At 44.4% G+C, this 15,912-nt stretch overlaps 2 protein-coding genes across 2 annotated transcripts in view; both read right to left on the minus strand.

Moving 5' to 3' along the window:
* LOC144596718 (NHS-like protein 1) overlaps nt 1-15,912 on the minus strand; it is a 240,738-nt gene that overhangs the window by 195,932 nt on the left and 28,894 nt on the right. The gene's annotated exons all lie outside the window — the stretch shown is intronic.
* The window catches only part of LOC144596865 (RNA-binding protein 8A-like), a 41,517-nt gene that overhangs the window by 2,066 nt on the left and 23,539 nt on the right, over nt 1-15,912 (minus strand). The window contains exon 5 of the mRNA XM_078405728.1: nt 14,838-15,002. Within this exon, the coding sequence (XP_078261854.1) occupies nt 14,838-15,002 (165 nt within the window). The remainder of the gene's footprint in view (nt 1-14,837; nt 15,003-15,912) is intronic.

Genomic DNA, 15,912 nt, shown 5'->3' on the forward strand with positions numbered 1-15,912 from the left:
ATCTAGTACAGCATTATTTCTCTTTTATTTGACTCGTAAGTAGCCATTAATCTATGCTCAGTGCTCTTGGTCAACAGCAAGCAGTGATAACATAAACTGATAGGTTTTAAAACAACCATTAAAAATACAAAAGCCACTTGTCTCATTTTTTTTTGTAACTAAGAGCTGCGCAAACAGCATAATATAAAAGGTTGAATGATCAATGCCTAGCTTTTTGTTCCAGGCTGACATTACCCGTATCATTGGAGACTTTTCAGCCCATCTACTCCTTGTCAGCACTCAAAGCATTCCCGTAAGCACCAATTCCCCATACCTACCGGTAACCTAAGACAGACACAAAAAGCTGGAGTAACGCCCTCAGCGGCTCAGACAGCATTTTCTCCAGAGATGCTGTCTGACGCACTGAGTTACTCCAGGTTTTTGTGAATATCTTCCAATTAAACTAGCATCTATAATGTCTTTCTACACATCTCCTCTGCCTGTAACCGGGTAGCTCATAAAGGACATAGAAGGGTACAGCACAGGAACTGGCCCTTCAGCCCACAATACCTGTGCTGAACATGATGCCAAGTTAACTAATCTCCTCTGCCTGCATGCGATCCATATCCATGAACCTATTGAAAAGCCTCTTAAATGCCCCTGTTGTATCTGCCTCAACCACCACTCCTGGCAGCACATTCCAGGCACCCAGCACACTCTGTGAACACATGTACCCTGCACATCTTCTTTACACTTTCACTTCTGACCTGAAAGCTATGCCCTCTCTTTGACATTTCCACCCTGGAAAAAAAAAAGGTTCAGGGGCAATATACGGCAGCTAAATGATCTACCAACATAGGTTTGAGATGCAGGAGAAAACCCGAGTACCTGGAGGAAACCCAAGTGGTCAAATATACAAACTCCACACAGACAGCGCCCAAAGTCAACATCGACCCCAGGTTGCTGCAGCTGTGTGGGTTGCAGCACAAACTGCTGACCACTGTGCCGCATCCCAGTGTTGCAGTGAGGAGCATGGATAATCACATACCAGATTCATCATCCTGCCTCACCTAGCTCTTGCAGCAAAATGGCCGAATCAGTCAATCAAGTGAAGTTTGGGAATTGGTCCTGCGATTTTAATACTCTATGGATCCTTCAATTAAACAAAATCGATTAGCTCACTATTCTGTCTTGCCATTTGACTAACCATTTTACCTTTTATTACCCAGTTAATAAGGATGAGCTGAGTCATCCCACTGACTTCACAGACTAGTTGACAAAAGCCCAAATAAACATATATTAACCTTCTTAAAGGAAATTACAATTTTAATTAAACAAAGACAAGACAAATTGCATTGTGACCCTGCAATTCAACAAACAAAGCTTAATAAACTAGCTGATAAAGTATTCACTCTAGGCAGCAAGCTTAATGATCAATAAAAGGGATGGCGTTGTACTCACACACAGACCTGGACTAGTAATCTGGCATCAGAGACAATCCCAAGCATGTGAAAATGTGGTATTTAAATGAAAGTAAATTAACTGAAACAAAACTTCAACATTTCCCAGCACTAATTATGGTGGGTTGGAGAAACAGGATTGTTATAATGACCCATCTGATTCACTAATGCCCCTCGAGGAGGAAGCCTGCTGTCCATAGCCATTTTTACCTATATTTGACTCAATTTTCCTTTGGTGCTCCAATTTCCTTCAGTATCCCAAAGATGTGGTTTGTTAATGGGTTAGTTGTTACATGTAGATCAGTCTGATTGCGGCAGAGTGGTGGGAAAATTAGAGAAGCTTCAATGGCATCTTAGATAGTGTAGAAAACGGTATTGGTATACTCGACAATAATAGACAATAGACAATAGATGCAGGAGTAGGCCATTCAGCCCTTCGAACCATCACCACCATTCAATGTGATCATGGCTGATCATTCTCAATCAGTACCCTGTTCCTGCCTTCTCCCCATACCCCCTGACTCCACTATCCTTAAGAGCTCTATCTAGCTCTCTCTTGAATGCATTCAGAGCATTGGCCTCCACTGCCTTCTGAGGAGATTTACAACTCTCTGACTGAAAAAGTTTTTTCTCATCTCCGTTCTAAATGGCCTACCCCTTATTCTTAAACTGTGACCCCTTGTTCTGGACTCCCCCAACATTGGGAACATGTTTCATGCCTCTAACGTGCCAACCCCTTAATAATCTTATATGTTTTGATAAGATCCCCTTTCATCCTTCTAAATTCCAGTGTATACAAGCCTAGGCGCTCCAGTCCAGCCATTCCAGGAATTAACCTAGTAAACCTACGCTGCACGCCCTCAATAGCAAGAATATCCTTCCTCAAATTTGGAGACCAAAACTGCACACAGTAGTCCAGGTGCGGTCTCACTAGGGCCCTATACAACTGCAGAAGGACCTCTTTGCTCCTATACTCAACTCCTCTTGTTATGAAGGCCAACATTCCATCGGCTTTCTTCACTGCCTGCTGTACCTGCATGCTTCTTTTCAGTGACTGATGCACTAGGACACCCAGATCTCGTTGTACGTCCCTTTTCCTAACTTGACACCATTCAGATAATAATATGCCTTCTTATTCTTACCACCAAAGTGGATAACCTCATACTTATCCACATTAAACTGCATCTGCCATGCATCCGCCCACTCACACAACCTGTCCAAATCACCCTGCAACCTCATAGCATCTTCCTCACAGCTCACACTACCACCCAGCTTTGTATCATCTGCAAATTTGCTAATGGTACTTTTAATCCCTTCATCCAAGTCATTAATGTATATTGTAAATAGCTGCAGTCCCAGCACCGAGCCTTGCGGTACCCCACTAGTCACTGCCTGCCATTCTGAAAGGGACCCATTTATCCCCACTCTTTGCTTTCTGTCTGTCAACCAATTTTCTATCCATGTCAGTACCCTACCCCCATTACCATGTGCTCTAATTTTGCCCACTAATCTCCTATGTGGGACCTTGTCGAAGGCTTTCTGAAAGTCGAGGTACACCACATCCACCAGCTCTCCCCAGTCAATTTTCCTAGTTACACCCTCAAAAAATGCCAAAAGATTAGTCAAGCATGATTTCCCCTTCATAAATCCATGCTGACTCGGAACGATCCTGTTACTGCTATCCAAATGCTCTGCAATTTCGTCTTTTATCATTGACTCCAGCATCTTCCCCACCACTGATGTCAGACTAACTGGTTTATAATTTCCAATTTTCTCTCTCCCTCCTTTCTTAAAAAGTGGGATAACATTAGCTACCCTCCAATCCACAGGAACTGATCCTGAATCTATAGAACATTGGAAAATAATCACCAATGCGTCCACAATTTCTAGAGCCACCTCCTTAAGTACCCTGGGATGCAAACCATCAGGCCCTGGGGATTTATCAGCCTTCAGTCCCATTAGTCTACTCAACACCATTTCCCGCCTAATGTGAATCTCCTTCAGTTCCTCTGTCACCCTAGGATCTCTGGCTACTATAACATCTGGGAGATTGTTTGTATCATCCTTAGTGAAGACAGATCCTAAGTACTGGTTCAACTCATCTGCAATTTCCTTGTTCCCCATAATAAATTCCCCTGCTTCTGACTTCAAGGGACCCACATTTGCCTTGACTATTTTTTTCCTCTTCACATACCTAAAAAAGCTTTTACTATCCTCCTTTATATTATTGGCTAGCTTACCCTCGTACCTCACCTTTTCTCCCCGTATTGCCTTTTTAGTTATCTTCTGTTGCTCTTTAAAAGATTCCCAATCCTCTGGCTTCCCACTCTTCTTTGCTATGATATACTTCTTCCCTTTTATTTTTATGCTGTCCTTGACTGCCCTTGTCAGCCACGGGTGCCTCTTACTCCCCTTAGAATCTTTCCTCCTCTTTGGGATAAATTGATCCTGCAACTTCTGCATTGTTCCCAGGAATACCTGCCATTGCTGTTCCACCGTCTTCTCTGCTAGGGCCTCCATCCAGTCAAATCTGGCCAGCTCCTGCCTCATACCTCTGTAATCCCCTTTGCTATACTGTAATACTGACACTTCCGATTTTCTCTTCTCCCTCTCAATTTGTACAGTAAACCTTATCATATTGTGATCACTGCCTCCTAATGGCTCTTTTACCTCGAGTCCCCTTATCAGATCAGGTTCATTGCACAACACTAAATCCAGAATTGCCTTCTCCCTGGTAGGCTCCAGTACAAGCTGTTCTAAGAATCCATCTCGGAGGCACTCCACAAACTCTCTTTCCTGGGATCCATTATCAACCTGATTTTTCCAGTCCACCTGCATGTTGAAATCTCCCATAACCACCGTAGTATTACATTTGCGACATGCCAATTTTAGCTCTTGATTCAACTTGCACCCTATGTCGAGGCTACTGTTTGGGGGCCTGTAGATAACTCCCATTAGGGTCTTTTAACCCTTACAATTCCTCATTTCTATCCATACTGATTCTACATCCCCTGATTCTATGTCACCCCTTGCAAGGGAGTGAATATCATTCCTTACCAACAGAGCGACCCCACCCCCTCTGCCCACCTGTCTGTCTTTTCTATACGTTGCGTACCCCTGAATATTCAGTTCCCAGCCCTGGTCCTCTTGTAGCCATGTCTCTGTGATTCCCACAACATCATACTTGCCAATGTCTAACTGAGCCTCAAGCTCATCCACTTTATTTTTCATACTTCGCGCATTTAAATACAACACTTTAACTTCGGTATTCACCTCCCCTCTCACACCGGTCACCATTGGCTCTGACCATCGAGAACTTCCCTTCCCATTTATTCGAGAGTCCTTTGCAATTTCTCCTGTATTCGCTTCCCCTTTAACTCAATCTTCATATTCCCAATTTGTCAACCCCTCCCCCCCCACAACTTAGTTTAAAGCCACACGTGTAGCACTCCCAAACCTGCCAGCCAGAATGTTGGTCCCCCTGCTGTTAAGGTGCAACCCATCCCTTTAGTACAGGTCACCCCTACCCCAGAAGAGATCCCAGTGGTCTAGAAATCTAAATCCCTGCTCCCTGCACCAGCCCCTCAGCCATACATTCATATCCCCGATCTCTCTGTTCCTGCCCTCACCAGCACGAGGTACAGGTAACAGTCCAGAGATAACCACCCTCGAAGTCCTACTTCTCAGTCTTCTTCCTAACTCTCTAAACTCACGTTGCAGTACCTCCTTCCTCTTCCTCCCGACGTCGTGCGTGCCCACGTGCACAACCACTTCCGGTTGATCTCCTTCCCGCGCTAGGATGTTCTGAAGTCGGTCCGTGATGTCTTGAACCCTGGCACCAGGGAGGCAACAGACTTTCCTTAAGTCCCACCTGCTGCCACAGAATCTACTGTCCGTACCTTGGACAATGGAGTCACCCACTACTATGGCTCTTCCTGACTTCGGTCTCCCCGGTCGAGTCTCCTTGCCTGGATTAGAGCCGCCAACCTGTCCGCCGCTCGGACTGGAAGCGTCTTCTGCCCCGACAGCTCCCAAGACGGTGTCCCTGTTTGTAATAGGCACAGCCACCGGGGTCTCCTGAAGTCCACGTTCACTCCCCCTTGAAACGGTCTCCCACCTTCGCTCGACCTGGACCCTTGGCGTGATAGCCTCACAGTAGGTCCTGTCCAGGAAGTTTTCGCATTCCCTGTTGGCCCCGAGGTCATCGAGCTGCTTTTTCAACTCCACCACACGTCCATTCAGGAGCTGCACCTGGACACAGTTCTTGCAGGTGTAGCTCCCAGAAGCTCCAGCGGTGTCCCTACCTTCCCACATCCTGCAGGAAACACACTGCACCAACTTATCTGCCATTACTTTATTGTCTAAAAACAAATCAGGCTCAAAAACAAGTGTAACCTCCTCACAGCCTCCTCGCCGAAGACTCACAGCCAAAGACTCGCACTTTTCTCACAGGGCGCTGAGATTCGCAGCCAAAGACTCGCACTTTTCTCACAGGGCACTTAGACTCACAGCCAAAGACTCGCACTTTTCTCACAGGGCACTTCCCTCGACAGGGCCGCACCCAGACAGGGCCACACCCCTTGTGCAAGACTTGTTTACATCAGTCACTAAAATGCCTAATTGGCCAATTTACCAAACTTCAAATTTAATTGATCAGCCAATCCACGTACTCGCTTCTATCCTGCCTTCCTCTGACGAGCTTGGAGGTATACGCTTCACTGATTGCCTGCTAGCGTCCTTTTGCCGCTCTTTTTAAACGGACTTTAACCTGCAATTAACACTTATTTTCTCTCAGCCAACAGTCTTCTTTGCTCCTGCGCTCCCGGCCTTTACTGACTGACTGCTGGCGTCCTTTTGGCACTCTTTTTAAGCGGATTTTAATCTGCAATTAACACTTACTTTCTCTCAGTCAACGGCCTTCTTTGCTCCTGCACTCCCAACCTTTACTGACTGACTGCTAGCGTCCTTTTGGCGCTCTTTTTAAGCGGACTTTAACCTGCAATTAACACTTACTTTCTCTCAGCCAACGGTCTCCTTTGCTCCTGCACTCCCGACCTTTACTGACCTAATAAATGCACACAATATCTTGTCCTGTGCTCCAAGATGCCCATGCACTCCTCTCTGATTTTCCACCCACTTAGCTAGGAGTATGTACTTTCTCCCTGTGACCACATGGGGTTTCTCTGGGTGCTCCGGTTTCCTCCCACATATCAAAAGACATACAGGTTTGTAGGGTAATTGGCTTCGCAAGTTGAAAAGTTGTGTTTAGGGTGGTGTTAGTGCATGGGGTGATTGCTGGTTGGCACAGACTCGGTGGGCCGAAGGGCCTGTTTCCATGCTGTATCTCTAAAGTCCAATTGAGTGAGGGGTTGATCACAATCGTTCGTCATCAGAGCTGCTGTGGAGATGGTTAACATCTTTGAGTTCTTATGGATTTATTTCACCAACAACCTAGCCTAGTCCCTTTACACTGATATGGTGATCAAGAAAGCACCTCAGTGTATTTCCTCTCGAATTTCTACAGATACACAATAGGAAGTATTCTAACGTAGTGCATCTCAGCCAGGTGGGGAACTGCTCTTGATCACCTGATCCTGTAAAGAGTGGAGAACATAGCCCAGTCCATCACAGGCTTGTCACTTTCCGTCCATCCAGTACATGTTCATGGTGCCTTGCATTGGGAAGATTGCAAGTATCGTCAAGGATGCCAGCCATCCTGGCCTTCCCCTTTTCACTCTTCCATCTTCTGGGAGAAGATATAGGAGCTTGACAATGGACAATAGGTGCAGGAGTAGGCCATTTGGCCCTTCAAGCCAGCACCGCCATTCACTGTGATCATGGCTGATCATCCACAATCAGTACCCCGTTCCTGACTTCTCCCCATATCCCTTGACTCCGCTATCTTTAAGAGCTCGATCTAACTCTCTTTTGAAAGCATCCAGAGAATCGGCCTCCAATGCCTTCTGAGGCAGAGAATTCCACATATTCACAATTCTGGGTGAAAAAGTTTTCCTCATCTCCGTTCTAAATGGCCTAGCCCTTATTCTTAAACTGTGGCCCCTGGTTCTGCACTCCCCCAACATCGGGAACAGGTTTCCTGCCTCGAGCTTATCCAATCCCTTTATAATCCTATATGTTTCAATAGGATCCCCTCTCATCCTTCTAAATTCCATTGTTCACAAGCCAGACTTCAGAACAGCTTCTTACCTCTTTCACACCTGCTTCCCAGAGGTGCTGCCATGTACTTTTACTTCTTTCTCCTTGGGTTATTCCATCAATTTTTCTTTTGGACAACTTCAGATTACACTGCAATCTCTGAGCCGTTCTGTTGTTCTGCATTAGTTGTTGTATATATTGTTATATCTATCATTACCATGTACACTGTTTACTCTCTGAGCTTTGTTCAAACAGTGTAGCTCCATTGTGTCCTGGTGTACATGACATTAAATAATCTAATCTAACCCAAGGAGAAAACAGAGGTAGACAGGTGGAAAAATAGAGGAATTCCAGAGATAAGGAGTCAGGCAAAGACAATGCAGCCAAAAGTGAACTCCAGAGAATGGGAAACGATGAAAGTGGGCAGAATTGGGATCTTGGAGATTTTAATCGAGACGGTGTGGGGAACAAACATTGCTGAGACCACAGGAGATTGAAGGAGATGTAAGACGTAGCAAGGAATTTGAAATTTGTGGTCCATCTCCAACATAAAGCTGGACAATATGCCAATCCTCAGAGCCAAAAGCCTGATATGGTGTTGATGCACAAGCATCACAGTCAGGGGGAAGGGTACCAGGGCATACCAAGTACAAGGCAATCCTATACAAACATTTCAGGCCATAAACAATGAGGTAGGCAACATCTCAATTCACATCCTACTTCCCTGGGTGCTGGGGCACCATTTTAAAATTACATCGGAGAGTTACCAGGCAAAATGCTGCCCTGTCCTTTCTCCTCTCCAGCCTTGATCAACCCGATATTTTCGGTGCTGATTTTGTTTTTCCATTTCCTAGATTCTCTTCCTTTCCACTCTCTGTGGGCTTAATCCTTGATCCAGACAACCACCTGAGAGTCACTTCAGCAGATAATGAACTGAAGCCGCACCACCCTGTACAGAAAGACCTTTTGCTAAGTGAATCAGGTTTCAGCTCGGAGACTAAATGAATAATTCTGTTTACATTACATGCAAGGTTGTTATTTAGGCAAGGTTACTGTACACACACGCAGACACACACGTGCACAAGCACACTCACAAAAATGCAAAGCAGAATTTGCAGAAGGCCTCTTTTTGAAATAGAAACTGGAGTTTCCTCTCCCTCTCCCCAGATATTCAAAACTCTTCTGCAGGACTCAGTTCTGCAGGTGCTGGATGTCGTGTGACGGTTTTGAGCACTAATTCAAACAAAAAGGAACCTGTTGATGCGGCTGCCGCTGCTTCACCCTTCAAAAAGCAGCTGAAAATTTGAATGAAGGAAAATTTTAAACAAATACTAGACCAAGTGGACCCATTGGGCCCAAACCTCTCCTGCATGGGTGCAACACCCTCTCCTCCCCTCCCAGAGAAAATCTATGCGGTCACAGGGAGAACGTATAAACTCCACACAGGTGGCAGGATTGAACCCAGGCTTATGGCGTTGTGAGGCAGCCAGTTCAGGATCTAACAGCTTGCATCCCAGGGTTCTATAAGAGAAGGTTGCATAGATGGTGGGTGCTGTAGTAATAATCTTTCAAATTTCACTTGATTTTGAAAGAGTATTGGAAAGTAATAAATCAAACATCGTTACTTGAGGAAGGAAGGAAGGAGCAAGGACAGTAGAACAACAGAGCACTTAACTGTTGCCGTGAAAATACTGATGCGGAGTGGTCATGGGGCTCTTACAAGAAAGAATCATGTTTAATGAATGTAGCTTTTCAGACTTAGATTAGATGTGAAACCAATGGACGTACTACACCCAGATTTTCCAAAAGCTACCACACGATATGTTGCTGTGTAAAGTATGGCCTCAATGCTGGGTTGGTAGGGAGGGAGAGTGGGTTTATGCACTTGTATGGATATGGGATCGGTTAAAGGACAGTAAATGTAGGAATGAATAGGTCATTTATTACCACGTTGGCTGTTATTAATGGGGTGGCATTGTCTCCTTCAGTTCATAATGTGTCTGAGATTACAAATCTTGGTGCGAAAATAAGGTGCAAGGAGGATGCAAAGAGTTAGTAAAAGGGAGAAACTAATAAATGTTGATGGACAGGGAGGTCCTGCTACACTGCTCAGAGTCACACAACACAAAATCAGGCCGAAGGTAGACACAAAATGCTGGAGTAACTCAGTGGGACAGGCAGCATCTCTGGAGAGAAGGAATGTGTGGTTTCGAGTCAAGACCAGAACAAAATCAGGCCAGTCAGTCCACAGAATCTGTGCCAACCAAGTATCCATTTACATCAATTCTACACAAATCCCATTTTATTCTCCCACCATTCACCATCAACGCCTCCCAGGTTCCAGCACTCATCCACATACGAGGGGCAACTTACAGTAGCCAATTAAACAACCAACCCTCACATTGCAGGTATGCGAGAAGAAACCAGTGCACATGGAGGAAACCTACACAATCAGAAGGAGAAAGTGCAAACTCCACAAAGACAGCACTGGAGGTCAGGATTGAACCTGGGTCACTGGCACTGAGGCAACAACTTCTCTTGCTGTGTGCCATTGGGCCTTCCTCATTTATTGCCACGTGAAATGCAGAAAGTTAACATACAGGTACACCAAATTAGGAGAACAAATGTTATACTGCCCTTTAATGCAAAGGTTTGGATATAAAATATACAAGGACGCCATGCTGCGAATGAATGGCCCATTGACCATTCCTTGCACAGAGCAGCTCTTTTTAGTTCTGGTACCAGTAACTATGGAAGGACACATTTATCTTGGAGATGACAAAGTAAATTCACCAGACTGACTGTTGGCCTGAGGGGCTGACAAAAAGGAAAGGTCAATTAACACTGGCCTGTAGTCACCAGCTAGAGGATTGATGAGGGAATTCACCAAATCGCAAAATTCTGATAGGAAATGGCAAGGTAGATACAGGATTTTCCCACTAGCTGGAGATTCTGGAACCAGGTGAAGAGAAAAAGAAGAGTGTTTTAAATTCAGAGAATCGTAAGGGTACCATCCCAAAACATCATCTCTCCATTCCCTGCTCTCGAGTTCCAGCACCACTGTGCTTTGCTCACGATTCCAGAATCTGCAGTTTCTTGTGTCTAAATTCAGAGAGTTCTGAATTAGGGCCAAACCATTTGTCATTCTTGCAATGCAGAACCAAAGATTACATTTGGATCTCCATGTAATTTGTTCATCCCCCTGTGTGACTGAAGATTGCTGTAGCAGCAGGCAGGAGAAAAAGAAATCCAAGTCCATTATTATGTTACTCTCACCCACCTGAAATAATTTGGTCATCAATATACATGGCTGATGTACCATCAGAAATCAACTTCTAATTATAACCGACTCAAACCATTAGCTAATATACTCCATTATTTCCTTCAGCCACAACACTAAGGACAATATCCAAACCCTGAAGAAACTCTTCATTGTATTTCATATCGCATAAGCCAGTGCAACAATCACACTAAAATTATCCCAGTCATCAAACAGGATTCCACATTGTAATTTTCTTGATTCATTCAGGATGATGTTTCCACACTGCCATTTTCTTAAATTACCCACCCGATAAAGTATGCTGAAATGCAAAATTATACTTTCTATTTCTACCAAAGTCCATAACCTTGACAGATGGTGCGAATGAAAGACCTCAAGATTTGAAAGTGTTGGATTACCGTAACAGATTCCTTTAGCTGGATAACCATTAAAAAGGCCAATGAGCTGGCTAGAAAACTGATTAGGCAATGGGAGTGTTAAAATATGGAATACTTACCCATGAAGCGAGTGATAGAGCAAGTTAAAAGGCTCTTCAGCCCATAAGACCCACGCCAACCATTAAAATGCCCATCTACACTCATCATACACCCACCAGATTTAAATTTCTATACAGAAACACAAATCAATTGCAATTAACAGCAGTTTGGGGAAAGATAGAATAGACTGAAATTAGATTATTCTGATTAAAAAATACCCAAGTGCTGTGAGCTGCTGACAAAATTAAAGCAGACATCAACAGTAACCACACAGGACATAACAAGGTGGGTTTCCAATACTAGATCCACACATGGTTTCATTAAAAATACTAAATGGAGTCGGAGCTGGGAAAATGGGGAATCAATAGTTATCAAATAGTTTCACAGCATTAAGGGCAGCTACGTTTCTGCTTGCCATGGGACTGTGAAAGCCACAATAGGCCATATCCTCAGGCAGTGCACTTGTCAGGCAGCGCGAGTGATTGAACCCACAGACTCCCAACCCACCGAGTTCCTCTCAGATCTGCTTAGGCTGCAGGGAATCTATTCAGCCTTGTCCAAACAAGATGGCAAATTACTCTGCAGTGAAAGGCTGTCTGCAGACTAATCTCGGGGATTAAGCTCACAGCTTGATTAATAGGAATTGCCTGTTAAACATTTTTGCACCGTGAAACCCCACGCAGTCCGGATAGGAAGCAGCTGGCCTCCGTAACTCAGCAACTTGATTCAACCAGAAAGCCCTGATGCCACCGAGCTTTCTACTGGAAAACAAACACAATCTCCATAATGGCATTTTCCAAACCAGTATCAATTCCGTGCAGCGTTAGCAAAGAGGAATCTGGAAACAAGAACTGGGGTGAGCATCCCTGAGATAAGGGCTGCCTAAAAGAGCCAGAAATAGAGAGAATACCCCAAGCTTATCAGTACCAGATTCAAATTATTAAACACCAAAACATCTTGTCAGGTTGGGTCAAGTGAAATCTACATTGTGAGGCACCGGCACAAGACAAATCTTGCTTGAAGCAGTATCACAGGCACACACTCAAACAACACATATATCCCTTTATCATACATCAGTATACTGTGGATGGCTCGATCGTAATCATGCATCGTCTTTCCACTGACTGGAAAGCTTTTCACTGTACCTCAGTACACGTGCACACAATAATATGGAGTGGAAACATGGCCACAATTAACTGCAGAGAAAAGATTCACAACACAGTGCAAAAATAAAGGTCCTGAAGGAGCAGGCACACCAAAGAAAATGTTGCAATATGTGCAACATGATCCTGTTTGATATTGAACAATTGATAATATTGAACCCTGATTATTGACATAAAACAGTACAGCATAGGAACAAGCCCTCTGGCCCATGATATCTGTGCAGAACATGCCAAATTAAACAAACTACTTCTGCCTACACATGATCCATATCCCTTCCTGTTCATGTGCCTTTCTAAAAGCCTCTTAAACATCACCATCCCATCTGCTTCCACTACCACCCCTGGCAGGGCATTGCAGGCATCAACCACTCTCAGTAGAAAGAAAACTTTCCCCGCACGTCTGTGTTAGAACTTTCCCCCCTCTGGCCTTAAAACAACACCCTCTTGTATTTGACATTTCCACGCTGGTCAAAAAAGTTATGACTTGTGAACTCCATCTATACCTCTCATAATGCTAGAAACTTCTATCAGGTCCCTGCTCAGTCTCTGACGCTCCGGAGAAAACAATCCAAGTTTCTCATACACACAAGTACGGCGAGGTACATGTGCACTGAAAGTCCTGCTTACAGCAGCATCATTGGGCACATAGACTCGGACACCACACAAAATATAAACTATACATGCATTAGCCAACCCCTCTTTATAGTTAATACCCTCCAATGCGTGTTGCACCCAGGTAAATATCCATTGCACCCTTTCCAAAGCTTCACATCCGTCCTCAAATGGGACGACCAGAACGACAGCGGGAAAATGTGACATTTGGCCGGAATAATAAAAAAGATTTTGTTGAGATAGCGATAGATGGGAGGAATCTGGGTGGCCCAGCATATGATTTTCAAATGCCTGGTCAGCAGGTTTGCAGTTAATTAAGGAGAATTTGCTGAATTATATAGTTTATTGTGAGGGGGATTAAATACAAAGGTAGGCAGTTTATGCTCCAATTAAATAGGACATTGGTATACTGAGTACAATATAGATCTTATCCAAGGAAGGATGTTAATTTGTTGCAAGCAGTTCAAAAGGTTTACTAGATTAATGTCTGGGTTGAAGGGATTATTTCACCAGTTGAGCTAATAGGACTTGATGTTTGAATCCCTGTGATAAGTCGGCACTCTTGATGTTGCCAGTGGGATTGGAGTGGTGAAAAGGAAGGTAGGTGCGTCATCGGGGTCATCAGGTGGGCACCGTGATTATTTCACCAGAATAGTCTGGTCAGGCAAGCCTTGTAACTGATGTAGAACATACAACAGTGCAGCACAGGAATAGGTCAGGGTCTCGGCCCGAAACGTCACCCATTCCTTCTCTCCAGAGATGTTGCCAGTCCAACTGAGTTACTCCAGCATTTTGTGTCTATCACAGGAACAGATCCTTTGGCTCACAATGTGTGCTGAACACTATGCCAAAATAAACTCATCTCTTCTGCCTGAATGTGATCCGTATCCCTCCATACCCTGCATATCCATGTGCGTAGTTAAACCACTGTTGTATCTGTCCACTATTCCTGTCGGCATGTCCTGGCACCCATCTCAGTCACGTAACAATCTTAACCTGCACATCTCCTTTAATCTTTCCCCTCTGACCTTAAAGCTATGCCCTCCAGTTTATGACATTTCCACTCTGGGAAAAAGGCTATGACTATCTACCCCATCAATGTCTCTTATAATTTTATAAACCTCTCTCAGGTTTCCCCTCAGCTTCTGACACTCGAGAGAAAACAATCCAAGTTTGTCCAACCTATCCTTGGCGCTAATACCCTCTAATCCAGACAGCATTCTGGTAAACCTCTTCTGCACCAAAGCTTTCATATCTTTCCTGCAAAGGGGCGACCTGAACCTTAGTTTAGTTTATTATTGTCACGCGTCCCGAGGTACAGTGAAAAGCTTTTGTTTTTGTTTGCGTACTATCCAGTCAAAGAAAAGACATCAAAATGAAGCTGTGCACAGATAAAGGGCACAACATAAGTGCAAGATAAAGTCTGATTAAAGATAGTTCAAAGGCCCTCTCCAAAGAGGTGGATGAGAGGTCAGGACTTCACTCTAGCTGATGTGAGGGATGTGTAGGAAGATAACTGGTCAAATCGAAGGTAGACACAAAATGCTGGAGTAACTCAGCGGGTCAGGCAGCATCTCAGGAGATAAGCAATGATTGACTTTTTGGGTCGAGACCCTTCTTCAGACTGATCAGTTGAAGACATCATCGTCACACAAGAATGGTGGGCAGGTGAGGCAGAAGGAATGAAGAGTTTTGAAATAAAAATTCCCACTTCTGTTTGAGATCCTGAAGGCAAGGACTGGAAACACAGCAATGGTTCCCAGTGGTACTCGCCCTGGTTTCCATCTTCTGCCCACCAGATGCAACCGACTGCTTCTTCCTTGGTTATATCCTGCATCGAGCGCAAGACCATGAGGGGTGATCTTATAAAGGTGCACTAAATTACGAGGGGAATAGAACAAGTAGACGCACAGTCTCTTGCCCAGAGTAGGCGAATGGAGAACCAGAGGACACGTTTAAGGTGAGGGAGGGAAGATTTAATAGGAACTCGAGATGGGACTTTTTTTTTTACACAAATTGTGGTGGATGTATGGAATGAGCTGCTGGGGGAGGTAGTTGAGGCAGGTACTATCGCAATATTTGGTCAAAGAGTCATAGAATGATACAGTGTGGAAACAGGCCCTTCGGCCCAACTTGCCGACACCAGCCAACATGTTCCAGCTACAGTAGTCCCACTTGCCTGCGCTTGGCCCATATCCCTCCAAACCTGTCGTATCCGTGTACCTGTCTAACTGTTTCTTAAACTATGGGATAATTCCAGCCTCAACTACCTCCTCTGGCAGCTTGTTCCATAGGACAGGTTTAGAGGGATATAGGCCAAATGCAGGCAGATGAGACTAGTGTAGATGGGACATGTTGGTCGGTGTGGGCAAGTTGGGCCAAAGAGCCTGGTTCTATACTGTATAACTCTATCTCACAATATGCAAGAGCAACGGCACTTGCCAGAAAGCGAACAGAGTTCTAGCTTCACATTTCTGTCTTTCACTTGAAGGATTAACCCAATTTCAAATGGTTCACTGAGCTCTTGTTTATATGAAGTGGATATATCAATAAGTCTTTGGTTGAGGGATTCCTTTGCACAACTCAAAAAAATGTATATTGACATTTAGATTAAGTCAACATTGAACAATGTTCTGGATATCTCAGGGCTTGTCAGGAAATTTGCTTCCGACTTTTCAGCTGGATTTTCTTTGCTATAGCACATTTTTTATCAAAGTAGAAGTACACCAAATTATGTCAATTTGAAAATCTATCTAATGAGATCATCCACCTCACTGATCTAAGAA

The sequence above is a fragment of the Rhinoraja longicauda genome, chromosome 9, assembly GCF_053455715.1.
Source record: "Rhinoraja longicauda isolate Sanriku21f chromosome 9, sRhiLon1.1, whole genome shotgun sequence".
Lineage (NCBI taxonomy): Eukaryota > Metazoa > Chordata > Chondrichthyes > Rajiformes > Arhynchobatidae > Rhinoraja > Rhinoraja longicauda.